This window comes from Hetaerina americana, unplaced genomic scaffold (assembly GCF_022747635.1).
Source record: "Hetaerina americana unplaced genomic scaffold, ioHetAmer1.1.p SCAF_51, whole genome shotgun sequence".
NCBI classification, from domain to species: domain Eukaryota; kingdom Metazoa; phylum Arthropoda; class Insecta; order Odonata; family Calopterygidae; genus Hetaerina; species Hetaerina americana.
This window is the reverse complement of record NW_027287107.1, coordinates 307536-329607: the sequence shown is the minus strand read 5'-3', so window position 1 is coordinate 329607 and position 22072 is coordinate 307536. Positions and strand designations below refer to the sequence as shown.

The following is a 22072-nucleotide window of genomic DNA, read 5'->3' as shown; positions in this document are numbered from 1 at the left end:
TGGGCCATTTTGATAGGACCTTTTTTTAATGGACAGAATCAGGTTGCTTCGTGTTTTAGTTGTATTTCAAAGGTATTCAATGGACTTCTTCTTCATATGCTTTACAAATATAGCCAATCCCAATTAAGGGCTGAGTCTTTTGAATTTGAAGCCAATGGTTTGATTAACTGATGAATGGGTATGTGATATTCGAATAAAAGTGTCCTTTGACATCAAAATTTTATAAAAAAATTGTATTCAGTACAACAAACATTAGTCATATGTTTTATGTCATGGCTAACAAAACAAATAAGGCACTTTTTTCTTATACTAAAGCAGTGGCTACACAAATTGGTCCCATGTTGGATTTAAGAGTGTATTAATAAGGGTCTCTCAAGATCCTTAAAGGTTTGGGAGTACCTTGGAAATCTCCTATACCTTAAATTGCATCTAAGTTTTGACACAGGAGACTTCTAAGAGAATCCAATTGTTGGGAGACCCTTTTGAGTCGTTCATTAATACAAGCATCACCTCGCTGCCCTAATGGACTTGAAATGTCAAACAATAACACAAACAAAATTATTGACAAGAAAAACTGCCATCACTTAACAATCCATAAAATTTTCACTGGGATATTAGAATGGAAGAGTAGACTACAATGAATGTTAATAAGTGCTTCACTCTAACACTGCACAGAATATTGATCCTGTGACATTTTCTAATATGCACTATCTCCATCCTTGTCTTTACTACCATTCAAATGCCTGAGATGCTTTTAAAACAATTCCAATTATCAAATTCTTCTGCCCCACAAATAGTCGGATGTATTTATGAAAACAAACTTCACAAAATGAGCATCTCTAATTTATATAACAATAAAACTTCAACTATTATTTTAATGAGCACATTGAGGACTTAGCACCACACAGGAACATGACTACTTTAAATTTAAGATCATGGTGGTAGGATTTTCAATATACTGCTTCCATAAATTCGAAAATCTGGCAATCGTTGCACCATCAAGAACCCTATGATCAGCAGACCAGCTGATGAACAGCACAGATGCTTTAGTGAGGTTTCCCTCTGCATCAAACCTTGGAAGAGTCTAAAAGAAAAAAAAATACAATTGATAAAATAAGCACACAATAACACTTATGTTATATCTATGAGCCTGTGGCATCCTGGATGCATACCACATATAATTTCTCCGGACTTAGTTTCATAATAATTTTATTTGCCCAAGGATTGGTGTACAACATAAATATAGGATACGCCATAAAAAATAGGAATTCAGAAAAGCATTCATACACAGAGAAAAAATATATTCATTTTTATCTTATCTACAAAAACAAAGGTCATTTCTACATTGGTTATATTTTGCAAATACTGTGTTTCGTGGCCCATAAACACACTTTTTTTACTTCAATATGTGCTTTAAAATCAGCCAGTGTCCTATGGGCTAGGGATACACAGGTAGAATTTCCACCTATGCATGCAAGCCGATTCACAAAAAAATACTACTATTACTTATTTTTCCCAGCATCAGGTACAGAAAATTGTTTCCGTTATTATAAATGACCATAGTAACACTATTTTGAGTTAGCAGTAAGCAACAGAGTTTTAAAAATTCATTGAAAGTACTTCCAAAAAAAGTCCTAAATGAATCATAAATGTATATACCGTAGTGCATTTAGTTTCATCACACATGTCGTACTTCCACAAAACTTAATAATATGTGTTGGGCTAACTTTGATGCTGCCTCTCTGCTAATACATATATTTCCTGATAAAATTTGTGTCTACTGGCATTCTAACTTAAGTAGTATGAGACTGTTGTAAAGGCATAGAAAATGGTTGTCAATGCCAACAGAAGCATTATAATCACAGGGAAACAAATACTCATACACTTACTTGAATTTTTCCTATTGCTCCTATAGCCACTTCTGGAGGGAGTATAACAGGCTTAGTGTATGTACCACCAATCTGAAAGATAAATTAAAGCACAACATAGATCTTATGATTTGGAAGTAACAGGTATTCTAGGTGTTTAAGGAGCTCCCAAGAGCTTGATACTAATTTCACAAACCTCAACAGGGAGAGACATAATTTGTCATTTTAAACTCTGGTTTACCTTTTTGTTAGTAATATTTAAGACTTTTATGGTAACCACTCTACCTTAAGTTGCACCTCTCTTCCCATTACTTCTACGTCCATTGCTCTTATTCTATTCAATCATGCAGAGGAAAAGGAGGTTTTAAAACCACCATTTATTATCAACATTTTATTGTACCAACGAATCAAACTGGAGAGCAGTGTGCCTCCTTAACTAGGCTGTTAGAAAAACTATCCTCAGAACAAGAAAACATTACCCACAATTAGATCTATAAACCTTTGAAGTTGGATAAGGACAACTGAACCAACTGCTTATTTGAGAGTTTCTTCACCCATCAGTTTAATCTGATGAGCATTTTACAGAACTCAACAGCATGTAATGACATTTCCATAAAACATTTGTTAACAGATTTAATGAAGCAATGTTAATTTGTTTCTATTCAAAACTCTCATAACTAACATATCCTAACCCCTGTCACTTTTCTGCCATTGGTGAATTTCTCCAAACAACTTTAACCTTCAACCATTTCTAAAAATTTATTTCTTGCTATCCATATAATTCATTTTCTTAATTTAACCAATGTCCTTTTAAAAAGCATGCTTCTGAACCATATGATGAGCCCCCAAGCAATGCATATAATATTGAAAAATTCACAACATGCAAAATATGGAATGATTCCCGATTAACTTACAGGTCCTATGTTTGACAGAGTAAAGGTCCCTCCGGTTACATCCTGAGGCTTTAAAGTTCCTTTCAATCCATTGTCATGAAGACTATTTAGCTCTCTGGCAACTTCCAATAGAGTCAGTGACTGAACATTCTTCACATTTGGTACTGCTAACCCAGACGGAGTATCCATTGCAACTCCTATGTTGTGTCTAGCCTAAAAAATAATTAATTTCATATAAAACACAGAATACTTGGTACATATGAGTCAACAATAAAAATGTACTCATGGGTAATTTATTACAATTCTCTGAACTTTTTATCTTTTGGCATCCAAAGATATCCATATTATAATATTTCCCAGCACCTAAAATACACTTTTTTGCTTTAAAATGCGATTTTAAATCACCTGGCATCTTATGGGCCGTGGGTACAAGGTTTGTCCCAAAAGTATCCAACCTGTGTTCATAACTCCACGCCAGAACGTTTGAGCAGTCTCTGTGGGGTACGAGAGAGTAACCAGAGACTTCTCACAAACTTGCTGGCTGCTGCAGTTACCGACGGGATGTGTTAATTTGCATGAAGCGTATATTTGTTTACAGTGCCTTTTTTGGAATCATCGGATTTTGTTATCACTGAAAATGACAAAAGAGATGTGACCTTCGAGCACAATAACACAGGACTATATTGAGCATGTGTGCAACTCGAGATTGAAGAAGATCACCATTTGACAGCGCACGAAAAATGATCTTGGCATTCTGAAAACTTTTGCTGATTTTATTGAGTAATTATTAAAATAATTACTCAATAAAAGTAAAAACATACAGTTGTGACAACTCCAGGGAAAATAACTACAGATAAGATTTTATCAGTAGCGATGATATATTTCTGAAATTCTACAATTGATAAACACTTATATAGTAGCTAATTTTTTAAGGTAAATATTCCATTTTCTTCACATAATGTTTATACATTCAAATACTTTATTTCTTTTCAGTCTGATCCAAGAATTTTTAGTAAATTTTAACCCAAAAATCTTATGCCCTGGGTTGGAAAATCTTATGGGCCAGGAAATATGGTATAATGCAATGCCTACAATTATGAAGATTCCAAAAAGTAATGATGGAATGGGCAAAAGGATGATTGTGACACTTAATGTATGTGCATATTTATAACAATTGGACAAAAGAGTTCAACTTCAAATGAAAAGTTTTAAAATCAAAAGTATATGAAATTCTCCAATAATTAAAACAGTCTATCGATCCCACATTTTCTTCTTATCCTCACTGTAAATGATTCCAGTCAACAGGATAATTAATATCCCTCAAACAGCCCAAAATCATAGTCATAAATATAGTCACATATAATATTAGTTAACAAATACCATATAAATAAAGAAAATAAAAGTAAACATACAACTGAGGTTCACCTGTGAGGGTATCATCAGGTATCAGGTTAATACGCATACTATTTGTTATATTTTTTAGGGTGTAATTTGAAGGCTTTCACGTTTTCTTGAATTGGTGATAATATCTCCTGCGTTTATTAGCTCATGGCACTTTATCTTAACATCATTATGACAAGGAGAATAGAAGGGGTTAAGATCATTGATAATCATTTTTGGAGGTTAGTGTGAAAGGTATGAAATGGGAAAAAATGTAAACAAAACAAAGGTTCGAGGGTTTTCGAGAAAGAAGAAAGCTAAGTTAAATATTGAAATAGGAGTTCATAAACTAGAACAAGTGAAACAGGTTACCTATCTTGAACACAAAACAGGTTACCTATGATGGGCATGTTTTGGTCTAAGTAGTTGGGTGTGTTTGGTCGTAGTTTGCCTAAAATGGTTGAAGTACTTGGCACATAGAAATAAGAATTGCATTAGGCAAAGTAACTTTCACAAGGAGGAGAGAATTGATGATGGGGACATTGGGTAAGAATGTTAAGAACAGGCTTATTAAATCTTTGACATGGAGCACGGTGTTTATGGTGTGGAAATGTGACTGTTGAAACAAGAAGATGGGCATTTGTAATCCACTAGACGCTTATGAAATGTGGATGAGGGGAATAATGGATAAGGTGAAATTGACAGAAAGAAAAAAGAAAGAGGAGAGACTAGGAATGATGAGGGAAGAGGAGATTTTCGGGAAAAATCCAAACGTGGCAGGAAACATGGATGCAGAGTGTTTTGATTAGTGATGATATGTTGAAGACTGTGAGAGAGGGGAATTGGAATGGTGTAGTGGCTCACGTGCTGGCTTCTCACCCAGAGCACCCCGGGTCCGACTCCTAGAAAAACTGGATATTTTTCAGCGGTATCCCAATCCATACTTGAGGTGCTATATGGAGAGCACCTTGAGTGAGTACGTGCTTTTCATTATAAACAGGCTAATGCCAATGCTGGGTTTGTCTCCACCCTTCCTCCTTTCCCATCCATCCCTAAAGGCACAAATGACCTCACCTGCCAGTCCCTTCCTCTCTCCTACAACTACTACTACTATGGGATCTATATGGTGTGGTGGCTAACATACTGGCTTCCCACCCTGATGGCCTAGGTTCGAATCCCGGCGGCGACAGATATTTTTCAGTGGTATCCTGATCCTTACTTGAGGTACTTTGTGGAGGGCATTTTGAAGGAGTACATCGCCCATCAGATGGGACGTTAAGCTGCGGAACCCTTGGTGCCTTTTGCTAAGAGTAGGCTAATGCCAATGCCGGGTTTCTCTTCACCCTTCATCCTTTCCTGTCCATCCCTAATAGCAAATTTCCTCAGCTGATGGTCGCCTCCCCTAAAAAACTAATACTACTGTGAGAGAGGGGAGTATGCTAGGTAAGTGAGGAAGGGGAAGGCAAAAAATAGGCATCTTGGATGTTATAAAGGGAGGAAGAAAGCCTGCCAAATAAAAATGGGGTTTATTGCAGTGTTAGTTATCAGATAGGAGAGGAAAGGAAATGTACCATTGTATTGACTTTGTCCAAAACCTGCCTTAACTGGTAGAATGCCATTAATAACAATAAAGATATACAGGAGGATAAACTGTGCGGAGGCTGAAGCATCAATGCCACATTGTGCTTCACCAGAAACTCTCTTACATGTAGCAGCAAGTTGCTTTGGGCATTGTAATGGTGGGAAATTCAGGTAATGACGATCTCCCTTTGGATGTGACGAACCCTTAAACCTCAACCACTTCCGCATAAAAATCACCATTCATTGTTGATCAAATAGATACAAATTGCTAGTGGAATCCACCAATTGGATCGAAATAGGAAATGAGCATTGCTTTCACTTTTGATTTGCCTATGCAGGTATTTTGGGTAAGGAGGGGTCCCTCTCAGTGCTTGGGCTTTTTGTCTTAGGATCATACAAGAACATCCATGACTCCCCACCAGTTATCACAGTGTCCAAAAAATAAGGCTCAATATCCATACATTCAAACAGTTTGTGACAAATGAACACACAATTTTCTTATCCTGTCTCAACAAAGGCTTTCGAACCAATTTGGCACATACTTTCCTTATCTTCAAATTGTCCTGTACAATTGAATTCACATTGACTTCCAGTAAATTCTACTTTTTTCAAATTTTTATTTTTTATTACAATAGACAAATTTTCTACTACCATACTATAACTTAGATATCAATCAGAATCCAAACATTCTTATTTTTGCCACATTAGCCTCATCTAACTTGTAATGGAAATCCTGTAAATTGCTCTTCCTTGATATCCTCCCTTCCTTCTTTAAGCTTCCTGTGCCACACAAAAACTCATGTTTTGGATACGACATCTGCCCTGTAGACATCACAGATCATGGCAAGTCTCTAAACCAATTTTTGTGCTTAACATAAAACTTGATCGCATGCCACTGTTTGATCATGTGCTGCATCTTTATTCCTGAAGGCACCACAAAACAACTTCCAACAAACACACAATTCACCTTCTGCAAAGGCTAATTGGCAACTGAGCCAGGTCGCATTATATTTGCGACATCCTTGCACATGGAGGTCATCCTCCAACCCTCCCCTTATGCTCAAAAAATCAGTCCTGATACTTTTTGGACAGAGCCATAATGCAAAGAAAAGTCTGCAGTATGCCATTAAGGAATGTGATCAGAGGCAATACTAAATTTATTAAATTTAAACACCTTCATTAAGTTGACAGTGACCAAACGATATCATTTTACTACTTGCTAGTGAAAAGCTTGGTCAATAATATGTTTAACTCAGGGAAAGTAAACAGGCATGCCTGAAAAAAAGATAGATATCCCCTTAAATAGCCACCCCATTGCAAAAAAACACATTTGCAGCCACTTCAATGAGGAACAGATCTGTGCTGACACTACATGGACTACCTTTTTCTTGGCTCCTACCATTTGACTTAACTGGGGTGTGGGTGGCTCCATCACGAGTAATTATTACTGCCACAGCCAGAACAACTCTAGGAGTCATCAGAGCATGCAAACCCTTACAACATGTCATGGTTAGTCCATGGAAGGGAAAACGCAAATGCACACGATGAAATTTCTATTCCCATTCCTTTTACATTTTTAACAATAGAGAGTATGGAGCCAGAGCTACATTTGTCAGTGACATGGACCATAGTCAGGGTCATATGAAATTATGAAGCCAGAAAAATGCACAGAGGTACTCACTCAGAGTAATAAATTAACATAAGTCTCATTTATTAACTTTAGATATTAAACTAAATCTCCAGGACATCATACAGTAACAATGCAAACTAGCCAATACGTATTCATACATGCATTGAACTTAAATAACTTAAGAATTGAGTAAAAACATTACCTTGTAAGTGATATTTTCACAGTCTGCATCCACAGATGAGTTTACTATTGGATACACAGATATGGCCATTGAAGCAGCTTTCACAAAGAATGGAAGATATGTCAGTTTAACACCTTGAGACTTTGCAATTGGTTGAAGCTGGCTACGAATCTTAACTAATTGACTTACATCTACTTCATCACTGTACACAAAATGAGGTATTTTCTGAAAAAAAGTGAAAGGAAAATTGTAAAAAAGCAGTAAAATTGATAATCATTAAATAAAGAAATACTTTTTAATATAATATTTCAAAGATATCATTTTTTACACAAAAAATACACCAAAAATGAAGAAAACCCACAAAATACCTTTTGAAGATCAACTGAATATTGTCTAACACAGTAATGCTTCATAATTAATTTAATACAAACTTCACAATAAGAAAAATTATGAAAGAGATATCATTAGCTACAAAATTTGAGTGTAGCAAAGTATTGAAAGACTGGCTCCAAAGATACTTTTACAGTAGCCAGTTTTAGCAAATACATATTTAGCTTGCAAATAAAAAGTAGTGCTCAAGCCTAAGATGTAATTGAAACTTTTTCCAAATGTTTTGAAAAGAGTGAGATTTCAGGTGAAGCTTACATGCACTTAGCGCAATAAGACAGTATTTATGATATTTCAAAATAAAATTTGTGAAACAGGCCTTAATTTATGTTTGTAAAAGAGGAGATGTTAAAGACACAACAGTAAAAAAATTTTATTTGCATGAAAGCTAACTGTAAATTTTCTAAATTATTCCAATTTTATGTTTTCCCAACATTAATTTTTTGACATTGGTTCCCATTTCTACTCCTAATTTCACCATGAATGCTTATGCCTCCATAGGTATTTAGTAAAATAATTAAATTAAAAAATGGGAGGCACGAGATGGTTTGGTGGCTAATGTACTGGCTTCCCACCCCCACCCCAAGGGTCCAGGTTCGAATCCCAGTGGGGATCGAGATGGTGAGGTGGCTATCGTACTGGCTTCCCACCCCTAGGGCCCGAGTTCAAATCCCGGCGGTTTTGAATATTTTTCAGAGGTATCTCGATCCCTACTTGAGGTGCTTTGCGGAGGGCACTTTGAGTGAGTACGCTGTCCATCGGATGGGACGTTAAGCTGCGGACCCCTTGGTGCCTTTCGTTAAGAGTATGCTAATACCGACGCTGGGTTTCTCTCCACCCTTCATCCTTTCCTATCCATCCCCTATGGCGCAAATGACCTCAGCAGTCGGTCGCCTCCCCTAAATACTACTATTACTACTACTACTACTCGAATCCCAGTGGCAGCTGGATTTTTCAGTGATATCCCGATCTATCCTTAAGGTGCTATGGGGAGAGCACTCTTGAGTACGCCATCAGTTGGATGGGACATGAAGCTGTGGACCCCTTGATGCCTTTCATTAAGAGTAGGCTAATGCCGATGCTGGGTTTCTCTCCACCCTTCCTCCATTCGCTGAACGTCCTACAACACCAAATTACCCACCTAACCCTTTGGGTACAAATGACTTCTACTATCAGTAGCCTCCCCTAATAACAACTAGTAAATGAAAGATTACAAGAAACTGCAGGAGATACTTTAGAAACTTTTGACAGTCATCCACTAAGTGTGCATTGCAATGCAACTATTTCAGAGTGTAAAAAGGCAAATGATTTTCACACTCTGAAATTGTTGCATTGTAACTAAAAAATGGGTAAAATTAAATGTTTCTGTGACACTCAAAATGATAAGAGTTTAAATGTTATAAACTTAGTTTATAATCCAATAATACCAATAAAACTTGGTGGAAAAAGCATGGTTTTGGAGGATTTCAAATATAGGGAAAAGTAGAAAAAATATATAAGAAGATAAAAGAGGCCAGGGAGTACAAAAAAGGTACACTCATAATATCAGATAACACAAGAAGTTATCAATGTCACTGGATAGGAGTTAGAAAAGAACGAATGCTCACAAAACTTTATGATAAAGAGATTAGGTTACCTAGCCCAGAGATAAGAAAAACACTGTGGGAAACTAAGTCAAACAAGTCAATAGGGAAAGATAATACAATCAAAAAATTAATGAAGAGTTAAGGAAAATGGAAGGAATACAATTTTTGGGCTTATTATACACAGAGGAACACACATTTATGAGGAAGAAATTTCTCAAAAGATTTCCATACATCAATTTTGATTCTCATCCTGAAAAATAGTAATGGTAGAATGTGAGGACTGAGGAAAATAGCGAATACAACTACCTAGGTGAAGATCAGTTTGAGTGCAGAGACGAGATGGGTAACATTCATATCAATGCAGTTAAGAGAACTTAAATAGAAATAATGTACTATAATCAGGAAGTCTTGATGCACAAGTAATTCAGGAATTTTGATAAGTTATTCAACAGAATAGAGTAGACAAAGTTGACGGAGATAGACTGGATGGATAGGTAATTTTATTTAAAACCTTCACATAAATCAGAGAGCACATGCAAAGGTAGTGGAGGGAGGATCAGAATGGGCAGTAATAGGCAGAGGAGTAGGACAAGGTTCTTGAATATTGCCATTACTTTATAACTGGGGTGGATTGAGTAAGGAATAAGAGTGCAGCAGTTTAAAATTGATCCAGAAATAGATAATTAAACACCTAAGTGATTGATGTCATTTTTCAGCAGAGTGGAACCTCATAATATGAGCATAATCCATTATGTGGTCTTTCTCATAAGGCGAAACACTCATTTGGTGAAACAACTGTAAGCATATAAATTAATGTAAAATACGATAATGCATTCCATGCCAAAAAAAATGATGCACAAGGTTTATTCAAAGAAAATTATGTACACATTGTTTAGCATCGTGGTTCAAGTTCACCTTTTCTTCTATCACGGAATGAAGCAACTGGGAATGCAAACTCAATTTGTAAAAGCAAAAAGAATTAAAATAGAGTCTTAATTATTTATGATACATACCTAATTCCTTTTTACCAGAGAGATGTCTAGGGACATTTGTTTTCACTAATGCTTCATAATTTGGTAAACTTGGGACTCTGAATGATCATTATATAAATTTATGGTGTGCATCAACACTGCCTTGTTAGGGCAATGTCTCAAACGCATGATAAGATTCAAAAGTTTCTTGTGACCTCCACATTTCATTTAGCCTGCTGATTTGGCCTTAACACTTCCAGAAGACTCGTGACAATTTCTGAATGGTAAACAAGCAGGGGTCGCCTCTTGCATTTGCGCAAAAAAAACTGTGGGACAGCCTTTTATTAGCTTGAGGTTGGGCAATGGTTTCTCTTCTACTGTTTGCATGTAGATATATAGGTTTGCTTTGGCATCTTCTTCCATAAGAGACCTAACGACGACATGCCTTGCCATTTTTTCAAGAGGCTTTATTTTTCAGAGGTCGCCTATTTGGGCTTATGCTCTGTGTCACAATATTTAGTTCCTATATTCCTGGAGCACCACCAGTGTCGTTGTATTGCCCTCTTTTTATTTATTTAATTATTTTTTCATATTGTTTAGGAGTGTAACATTATTTGGTCTCTTATATTTGTCATATGGGCCTATTTTATTTTGTTTGGTGTATGTCATAGCCCCATTAGTGTTTTCTTTTAATCTATCAAAGTATATTTTACACTTTGTCAGTAAGAAGTCTGAAAGTTTTTCTATGTTTGTTTTTTGGTATACCATCTCGTTTTCTTCCCAGGGGGGGAGACCAAAAGCCAGCCTCAGCGTCTTCCTTTCTGCACTACTTAATTTATCCATCAGGGATCTACTGACTAGTCCCATCCACGCAGGTGCTGCGTAGGTCAATATTGGTCTTATTACTGTCGAGTATATTAGTATTTTTATGTCTTGAGGGGTGGCGTTTTGTCTGAGAATCGGTGCCAATTGCGACCTTATAGTGGCCGCCTTATCTCATATCTGCTTAATATGTATTTTGAAGTTCAGTCTGTCATCTATGTCCAATCCTAAATATTTGATGCTTTTACTCCATTCAATAGGTTGTTGTCCAATCCTGATACATTCGCAAGATATTTTAGGTGATCTTGGGTGGGCGAAGAGTATTGCTTTGGTTTTTTTTGTGTTTATCTGCAATTTCCATTTTCTGTACCATGATGTTATCTCGTCCAATGCGTCTTGTGGTCTTTCTTTGACTGAGTAGGTTTTTATTCCCTTTTACCAGGATTGCGGAATTGTCAGCGTAGAGGACAGTTATACTTCGCCAGTCATTTCTATGTATTGGGAAGTCAGCTGTGTAAATGTTAAATAGCAGTGGGCCTAATATGGATCCTTGTGGGATACCAGCTTTGGCAGTTGTGCTGTCGCTTATTTCTTCTCCCCATTTAACTTTTAATGTCCTTCCATCTAAGTAAGACTTTGTCCAATTTGTCATCCATCTAGGGAAATTCCATGACTCCATCTTTTGAATTAGGCCCCCATGCCAGACCTTGTCAAAAGCCTTAGACAGGTCAACGAAGATTCCAATGGTTTTTTCTTTTTTATTGTAAACATCACTTATAAAATCTGTAACTCTATGAATCTGTTGTTCGGTTGAGTATCCCTGGCGGAATCCGAACTGTTCTTGCGGTATGACTTCCTTTAGCTCCGCATATCGCTTGATGTGCGGTGCTACAACCCTTTCAAAGAGCTTACCCACGCTTGAGAGGAGGGATATTGGTCTCAGATTTTCCTCTTTAAGTGTTTTCCCCCCTTTTTTGGGGATACATTTGATTAAAGCCTCCTTCTAATTTTTCGGATAGTATCCAAGGGCGATTGACACGTTAAATATTTTTACTAAATATTGGCCGGCCGCTTCCGGAAGTCTTTTTATTATTTCATTCATAATGTTGTCCTCTCCCGGGGATTTCTTATTTGGGAGTTTGGCTATTTCTTTAACAACATCTTCTAGTGTGATTATTAGTTGCCCCTCCAGTGACCCAACGTCATTTTCGTTTTGTTGTTTAATTTCAGCTTTTTCGGCCCCCGGGTCGTTGGTCGTAAAAACCTTTTCATAAAATTTTGCCATATGTTTGGCCTTTTCCAGGGATGTCGTCAGGGTCTCTGTTTTTTTTATACTTGGGTCACTGGGTGGGGATTTCCGCAGTTTCTTTGTTAGCTTCCAGACGGAGTGATTGTTTTTATTTAGTTCTGCTAGTTGCTGAATAAATTTAGCAGTCCTTGATTCCTCTATTGAAGTCCTGATTTTTTGTTATAATCTTTAACCCTATTTTTAAGTTCTCGGGTGCCTAGGCAATAGTATGATCTTCTAAGCGCATTTCTTTCTTTGAAGAGGATTTTTACCTTGTCGCTTAGCTTGAGATAATCATACGGCCGTTTCGTTGCCACCGGTATTCCTTTTTTTATGCCTTCCTTAATGGCATTTGTTATTACTTCTACCATCTCATCCATTGTCTCAGTCATGTCCGGGCTGTGACTCCTGAAGAGACCTGTCTCGTCACAATTAAATATTCTTTCGGGGCAGTAACCCTCAGAATCTGAGCTTTTTGAAGTCACCATTGAAATTCTCTGCCGACTTTAACTCAGAGCTTGCTGCGTGTTCATGCCTCACAATTGGTTGACCCTTTATCATAATCACCAGATCTGGCCACCAGAGACTTTTTAACTATAAAGCTTCACTTGGAGGACAGAGATTTTCATTGGGTGACAAAGTTATCGCATACCTTAGCATCTATTTTGCAGAGAAAGACATCAACTACTATTTGTAAGGGTTAATAAAGTTGGATCATCAATGGAAAAAGTATATCGACTTAAAAGGAGAATATTTAAAAAAATTTAAAAAAATTGAAGAAAAATTGCCTCGTTCATTTGTTAGGTCAGAAACTTCTCAGACTACCCACATAGAGAAACAGCTGTTTTCAGAGAAATAGTACACTGGCTTGTAGTGTTGAGAAGGGGGAATGGGTAGCTAAAATGCCATACTGAATTAGTTTCTGATCAGTTTATTTAAGCGCAGCTTTATAAGTGTTAAGGCTGTATCTGGGCTTTAAAACTATACATATACACTTTATTGGCAGTATGCACTCACCAATGCAGCATTCATCGTTTTCGTCATGACCTTGGTAAAACCAGAGATGGGCACCGTCTTATCACTCACGATATCCCCCGTGACACTAGGAGGCATTACATACGGCACTTGAGGCACAGGAATTTCTGTTTTTTTCAAGGGAAAACTTTGCTCATTTAAGAAAGCGATTATATCTTCTTTTAATATGCGTCCATCTTTTCCAGTTCCAGGGATGGTACTAAGCTGCAGCTGAAAATAAGACCATAAATTATGAGCATTTTTCAAAAATATAAATGCTATGTTGAACCCATTAACTAGCACGCTTGGGACAAGATATTTACTGGATTCTAAGATTTCCCAGGTTTTAGTTCTATGGCCCATTGTAAACACAAAGGAAGAACTTAAACAGTAGTTGTTACCGATGTCATTCCTGTCACTTGGCAGCCAAGGCTTTCTCAGTAAAAAGATAAATGTGGTCATTACATGGTATGTAGAATCAGCGGGGAATAATAATAAAGAATACATAAATAAAAATAGTACATGAAGTCACAAATTTTACATTCAAGGCTTCACCTTTGGCAGTACGCGCCCAATGCTAACATTAAGCCTTCTCCACATTTAGACATACTGAAGCTAAAGCCACCACATTAAGATCACTTGGTATTACACCCTTGTATTCCTAAAATATAACAACGTGACACTAGTTTCAATGAAATATTACAATGCATACCTCACATAAACATGGCTTCTTTCAAAATTTTGGGAAGAACTACTCCTTAAGCTGTAGAATTGACCCCAAAATGGTATCACTTACATGTTATATAGATTAAAATTACCTTACTGCGAAGATGATTTCAACAAAAAAACCAAAATTGAAACTTGATGTTCAGAAAAAATACAAAATTGTGATGAAAAAGTGTTGCCATAAACAAATGCAAATCAAAAACAACTTTTGTGCATTTCATTTCATAAAGTTAAATGCCCTAGTAATCCCATTTGCATATATTTCTCACACTTCAAATGAGTAGGCTAGGATTGGTTTATTCTTCATAGTGTCATGTTGCTTCAAAGGTAATGTTTTTATCTACTAAGACTATTGATAATTAGGGTTTCCCTGTTAGTAGGAGAAGCTAGGTGTAAATATTGTTAGTATCAACCAGGGCCAGCCCTGGTGAAAAATGGTTTCCTGGTCAAAGTTTAAAAGAGGTGATCCCCTCTTCATTTTCTTCAAAACTGCAATTCATATTTCTACCGGAGTCACAAATACAGATGCTAGCATCAGTTATTAGAGTATAGAATTGCTGGAATATGAGACTGTGGCATTAAAGTCACAAAAGGAGGGACCTAGGATGACCAAATTTTCACTGATTTTATTTCTTTCAACCACTAAATTGAATTGGAGCTTAGCTCACTTTGTGAGTGGAAAACTTCGACAAAGTTTCCAAAAACCATTCTCATACCCTATTTCATTTTTGGGGTGCAACATTGCAAGCAATATCGGTTTCCCATCATTGATACCTTTCTATGAGTTTGAACTTAGAAAACCTCTGCTCCCCACTTTCAACAGTTAATGCATAATGAGGAGGATTTGCAATGTCCCCTTTATACTAGGACATACATTAGTTGCGTTTGACTTTCATAAGAACTAGAGGACTTATTTTACACATTTGTCTAATGGCAAAATTTTTTTCTATCTGATATTTTCTAACATCAGAATGCCAAATTTTATTAAATTTATTTCAGTAGGAAATGTACAATTAATTATTGCATATGCCAAGACTCACAACCTTGTCATTACAGTGGGGCATGTACAGACCATGTTCATCTTATAAAGGTTTAATCTAGTATTAATCCAGTCATAATCCGAACTTATTGTCATCCATGAACCAGGGATTGCAAAAAATTAGTTTTTGAACCTGCCTACATCTACAAACAATAAATTTTAGATGTCTTTACCTGCAAACAATTTGGAACGGGGATATTTTCACCATTGTAAACAGAAACTCAACCAAAGTCAAACAAAAGTTTTAAAACATTTTATTTTGCTAGGCTTAAGGGCCTATGTGTAGCACAGTGGGATGGGATTGAAGATCCTTAGCAGTGAGCAAGAAAGCTGTGTGACATGCTGGGATTGAGATTATTGTAATTACCACAATGAAGAGGGTAAGAGAATATGACTTCTGTTACAGTGGATTCAGAATAACATGCTCAATATATGGTTTAAATAACGGCACAACAACAGGATCCTAGTGAGCAGGCATGAAGGAGAGAGAGAAAAGCTTGGTGTAAATATACAAACAAATATACGAAGTCCTCAAAATGGAAAGTGGAAAGGTGAACCTAACCACTATGCGACTGAAACGCAAGAGAGTATCATTTAAGACCATGGAGCATTATTTAAGATGTCTAGAACAAATATATGTAGTTGGCAGTGTTTGGGTTAATTAAAAAAAGTAAGCAACTAAAAGACAGTTACAAGCCTATAACAAGGATTATCCTAAAAATATAGCATAATGTCAAAGTCTCTGATTTTGACACAGTGTTATGTGAGTGGCACTGCAAAAGTTGAGAGAATATGTCCTTTTTCATTCCTATCTGACCTGTGGAGTTTTCTTCTGGGGGAATTCTAGTGCAGCAATTGAGGCATTTTCCATGCAAATAAGGTCCATAAAAGCAATGGTGAATGCTCCCATCAGGACCTCAGGAAAGGAACTGAACTATTCAAGGAACTGAAATTAATGACTCTGCCATGCTTGAAATCTGCCTGTTTTTTACTTGAAAAAAGAATTGGTGTTTAACTTCAGTGAATTCTACCGTACATGATCACATGACACACAGAAGGGAGAATGTGCATCTGCAAAATGAAGCATTTCTAAACAGGCCTCAATCATGCAGCCTCACTTATTTATTATAAATTGCAAATGAGCAAAAAAAATTAGTCCATTGCGACTGCTTTTAAAATTGAAATGAAAAAGTTACCACTTCTCATGTGATTTTACAATGTAGATGAATGCTTGTTTGACAAATTGTAATTAAAATTATATTTCTTTTTTAATGAGATTGTGTTCTGTGCAGTAATTTTGTGTGCATTACTTCATTTTTTCCTTACTCTACAGACCATTTTCTATGTCATGTATTTGACCAACAGAAGAGTAAAGTTATTATTATATAAAGACCAAATCCCTCCCATGGACTACAACCTTGACATGGTGGAAGGACCGGTGCATTCCATCGACTCATAATGCTATACTGGTGTGAGCAATGATAAATGCTCCTCATAGGGTCACCCATGCCAGATAAGTCAAAGGATAGGAGCCAGACAAGACGTAATCCACGCAGCATCTGTTCCTCAGTGAGGCAGCTGACCCTAGTGGGGCGGCCATTGAGTAATGGTGCCACGTCGAAAAAACTATTGAGGAAGGCAACGGGAAACCACCTAAATTACTCATCCAAAGAGTTTTATGATGGATAGTACAGAGAAAATGAAAACTGGCATCTATAGAACTTGGCCCAATCAGACATGTGTCATTCCCGGCAGTGGGAGAGGCAATGCTTCCACAGTCATCATCTCATGTAATCCTTGCAAAGCAAAAGCAACAGCAGCAACACAGAAGATGCAGAAGACCAAATTCGTCAGAATAGGAACTTGAAATGTAAGAAGCTGAGAACAGGAAAATTAGAGAATATAAAGTGAGAGATGGGAAGAGAAAATATGTATAGATGTTTTAGGGTTGTTCAAGATGAGATGGAAGGACAGTGGGGATTATTTGAGCAATAGTCATAGAGTAATATACAGTGAGGGGTGGCAATATTTTTAAACAAAAAGGAGGGAGGAAATACAGTAAACACAGAGAAAGCAACTGATAGAAAACTATTAATAGGAGTGAAAGCTGAACCAACGAAATTGGTCATTGCTCAGGTCTAAATGCCACCAAGCAACAATAGATAGGAATTCAACAGGATGTATGATAAATTAGGGGATATAATCACATATTTTCCTGAAGGGAAATATTTTATAGGGATGGGGTATGGATTGCGACGGTACACGAAGGAAGAGATGGTGATGAGGCGGGGGATTATGGTTTAGGTACGAGGAATGACTGCAGGGATAAAGCAATTGAGTTCTGCAGGAGACATGGATTAATCATCACCAATACTTGGTTTAGACACCACAAAAGGCACAGCTATGCATGGAAAATGCCAGGTGACTTAAAAAGATATCAGACTATATAATGGTTAGGCACAGATTTAAGAAGAGCATGATAAAGTCGCAGTTTCTAGGGAGCCGATGTGGACTCTGATCACAACTTAGTAATTATGTAACATAAGTTTCGAATCTGTAAGATAAGACAGGGGAGGTGAGTTAGGAAATGGAATGTAGAAGCATAAATTGGATTGCCAAGGAAAGAGTATCAAGAGAGATATGTAGAGAAAATCATTGGTGAGAGAAAGGAGCCAAGTATTATCGAGGAAAAATGGGAATATACGAGGTCTGTTCAAAAAGCATCAAGACTTTTGTGTTTTTTCAAAAATTATTTATTTATTCATGAATTTCTATTTTGTCCCCTTCAAAGCAATTGAAGTGAATTGGGCAAACCTAATAAGTATATTGCATAAAATAGGAACTGATTGGAGAGATAGGAGGCTAATCCACAACCTGTATGTGTTTCAGAATGCTCAGGTGCGAGTGGGGGATGGAAAGTCCAAATGGGCAGCGTTAGGAAGAGGTGTAAGACAGGGTTGCCCATTATCACAGATGCTGTTAAAAGTATATGTGTAGGAAATGATTACAGAGGCATTGGAAGAAATTGAGGTAGGAATGAAAGTTGGTGGGGATTTTGTGGAATCAGTTAGGTTCGCTGATTACCAAGCTTTAGTTTGTCAGTCAGCTAAGGGGTTGCAAGCATTGCTGAGTGAATTGGAACTTCAGTGCGACAGATATGGGATGAGAATCAATGTAAATAAAACAAAGGTTATGCGGTTTTCTAGAAAGAAAAAGGCTAGGCTAAACATTAAAATAGGAGGGCAAAAACTAGAGCAGGTAGAACAATTTTCGTATCTTGGAAGTGTTTTGGACCAACACGGTCAATGTAGCAGGGACGTAAGGAGATGAATTGCGCTAGGCAAGGAGGCTTTTACAAGGAGGAGGGAGTTGACGACAGGGCCATTGAGTAAGGATTTTAAGAAAAGACTCATAAAAACTTTGATATGGAGTGTAGCTATGCACAGCACAGAAACGTGGTCATTGAAGCGGGAGGATAGAAGTAGATTGGAGGCTTCTGAAATGTGGGTGAGGAGAAGAATGGGGAAGGTGAAATGGACAGAGTAGAAAACAAATAAGGAAGTACTTGGTATGGTGGGCGAAGAGAGGGGTTTGTTGGGAGAAATCCTATGGATGCAGGAAAAGTGGATGAAGGGGGTATTGACCGGCAGTGGGATGTTGAAGACTGTAATAGAGGGTAAAATGTTTGGCAAACAAGGAAAGGGAAGGAACAGGATAGGGTTGTTGAACGGGATGAAAGGAGGAAGGAATTACAAGAAGATGAAGAGGGACCTGATGTGGAGTAGGATGTTGGGTAGTGTTTTGTTAGGAGAGAAAAGATAATTATTTGGTAGTTGTATCCATCCAAAACATACCTTAAGAGGTAGATTACCTATAATAATGGACCAAGTGTCAAATTTCTAGTTCCATAATCAAGAAATCTTGCAACTATGCACGAGATGCTTCAGACCCTCCTGAAGAACTAACCATGAATTTGATATTAGGTTCCCAAAACAAATTACAAAGAATAGTTGAATCTCTTCTTCAGAGGACAATTGCAGTCTCACAAATAATCCCAAAAATGCCTTCGAGTGAGTGCTTTATCTACATGAAGTACAGCTGAGAATATAATGGAGATTGGATTAGTGGGGAGGCTAAAAGGAAAAGGAAATTATTCCAGCATGGAGATCATTTGTTCAATTCCAGTTATTGGCTTTGGCCAATGGCAGTGATGATTCAATCCCTTTGTCAGAGACACACCAAAGTTACTTCAATGACACCCACCTGACAGCTGGTAGACAAAATACCACACCTGCTGATATTTCTTAGTTTTTAATTATGCATGAATTATAAGATAACGCAAATGAAAAATTTCATTACAATTAATCCCAATTATATGTCAAGCATGCTCTCTAGGAAATGCAATATAAATTTGCTGAAACAGATTCCTTTATGGCCATGACTTAATCATCAATATAATATTTAAAATATTAACTATGCATGAGTTATGCATTTTTTCACAAGCAAGTGTAAGCATAGCACTAGTTTCTCAATGCTCTGACAGCCAAATTCATTATTTATCACAACTTAGCCGTCAAGGGAAAAGGACTTTTGTGATATCATAACATAGCATATACTAGATTCTAACTGTACAACAGAAATGAACATCCAATGTTGAGTTACAGAACTTAACATGCTAAGGGATCAGAATAATTACAGGATCATATTATGTGAAACCCTATTTACTTTCTTTTCCATTGCCAATCTTCGAACAGCTGGCGTTGTCAGCACTTTCTTTGAATCCAATTTGGTGGGTGACAGCTGTGCCGTAGTAACACCAACATCAGCAACTTTCTCTGGCAAAGGTTCATTATTGATGTTCTCTACAATAAAATTAACTAACATTAAGATAAAATACGTGAATAAGTCTAAGCAGGAATCCTTCACATATAAATTTTCAAAAATGTAGGGATAAAAAAATGTCCAGGCAATGGACAAAGTTTTTAACCAGCACGGGCAACGACATTACCCGGTGCCTACAAAGTACAGGGTCCTAGTGGATACTCTGGCTAAATTCATAATCTTCCTACCCATTAAGCGAACTTAACAAGGGTTTCTGTTAATCTCTGACCTTGAGCAGATTCCGTAGCATCGTCTAAAACTTCAATGTCACAGAGTGGATTTCCGACAGACACTATTTCATCAGTGTCGCAATATTTTTTTCTAATTATTCCGCTAAAACGACTGGTTATGGTCACCGACGCTTTGTCGCTTTGAACTTCACATATATTATCGAATTGATTGACGTGATCACCTACATTAACAAACCTAGAATCCCAAAAGAAATGGGTCAGCCAACTACTAGAGTTGTAAATATTCTACGCTAAAGGCAATCATTCATTCAAATGTTTGTATACAATGATACATAAAATTGTTATAATACACTCACCATTCCTTAACGGTAACTTCTCTTATGCCTTCTCCAATGTCAGACAACTTAAACTGTTCAACGACAGCAGATTTGGCACTAAAATACCTCTTGTCGAAAAGCCAATGTATTCTACCAGTATAAATGCTGGTGAACGGTGACTTGTACTCCACATCTCTGATGTTTCCTTGACTCGATGACAATCTTGAAACTAATATTCTCGGTGTAACCTATAAGTTCATCGCACATATTTAGACAAATATCATTAGATCAAAATGTTTAAGGCAAAAATACAATATGTTACGATATTGTCATTACATATCAACCATCGAAAAATCTTTTGACGGCTCGTCACGCAGTAAAAAGAATTTTTGTTAAATCTAAATGACATGTTCAATACCTTCAGTGAACCTTCACGCGCGATAGATTCCTGCAAAAAATACTTCTCCAACTGACTATTCCTCCAAGATTTTAACCTCCAAGCCATTATGGTAACCGCATAAATCGTGTAAACAGTGGAAGGACGTGTTTGCGAATATAAAATACGTGAATTTCTGTGCGAGCGATTTTCGAATTGTTTAAAGGCACGTGTTTTGAACACAATGTTGTGTTATAATGGCTCAGCAAAAGGCTGCTATGAAAAAATGCCATGCGCCTGGACTTGTTTATTTATTTGTTTCCTAGGCGACTGTTTTTCTTTCGTTGCTAATGAACATTACTACACATAATGTTGACTCAGTGAAATTCATCTCAAGTTGTTCTTAGAAACAGATATAATTCAGATTTAAAATTCAATTTGCCGTGTACCGAATGTTAATTTTTGGTTCCACATTAAGGTCAACCAGAGACTCCGATTGTCTAAAAACCATAAATATGCTTATCTGTAGCATTGATTCGACCTGTTTTAGGAAACGGCTCTATTGTGTGTCTACAATTTCCTCAAAAACGTGCTAATAAACTTGCAGGGGCACAATATTAAATTTTACCGAGGTGAACCAGGGAATGACCTTAGAAAAATACATATTTACACTAATACAGTTGACATATTATCTCGTCGCACGTATTCTGATATCCTATTTGTTTCCAGATTAATAAAGTAGTGTAACAACTCGTATTTGTTAGGTCAACCAGGTTAATTTTTACATTCCTCTTTTAGATTGAAACCTATCAAAATCTGGAAATACTGTTTCATCACGTGGAGAGATTTTAATGTCACTTACAAACGATTTAGTTGTAACTAATGTTAAAATGTTACATATTTATTTGTATTTCAAATGCCATTGAGTTTATATGTACAAA

At 36.8% G+C, this 22072-nt stretch overlaps 1 protein-coding gene across 1 annotated transcript; it reads right to left on the bottom strand.

Annotated features, from left to right (window-relative positions):
* Positions 1-209: 209 nt before the first annotated feature.
* Dbct (Dihydrolipoamide branched chain transacylase E2) lies at positions 210-21358 on the bottom strand. The gene is made up of 9 exons (XM_071593139.1): positions 21174-21358; positions 20795-21003; positions 20477-20673; positions 20092-20228; positions 13605-13832; positions 7555-7758; positions 2783-2974; positions 1890-1961; positions 210-1084 (listed from the first exon to the last, which is right to left on the bottom strand). The coding sequence occupies exons 1-9, from the start codon at positions 21258-21260 to the stop codon at positions 917-919; spliced, it is 1494 nt and encodes a 497-aa protein (XP_071449240.1). The 5' UTR covers positions 21261-21358; the 3' UTR covers positions 210-916.
* Between the last annotated feature and the right edge of the window lie 714 nt (positions 21359-22072).

Bases quoted from the DNA above. Each gene is read 5' to 3' on its own strand.
- Dbct (XM_071593139.1), bottom strand. From the start codon at position 21,260: ATGGCTTGGAGGTTAAAATCTTGGAGGAATAGTCAGTTGGAGAAGTAT. The intron at 21,004-21,173 runs GTATTGAACATG...ATGAACTTATAG, and splicing joins CGCGTGAAGGTTCACTGAAG to GTTACACCGAGAATATTAGT. The intron at 20,674-20,794 runs GTGAGTGTATTA...TTGGGATTCTAG, and splicing joins GAAGTTACCGTTAAGGAATG to GTTTGTTAATGTAGGTGATC.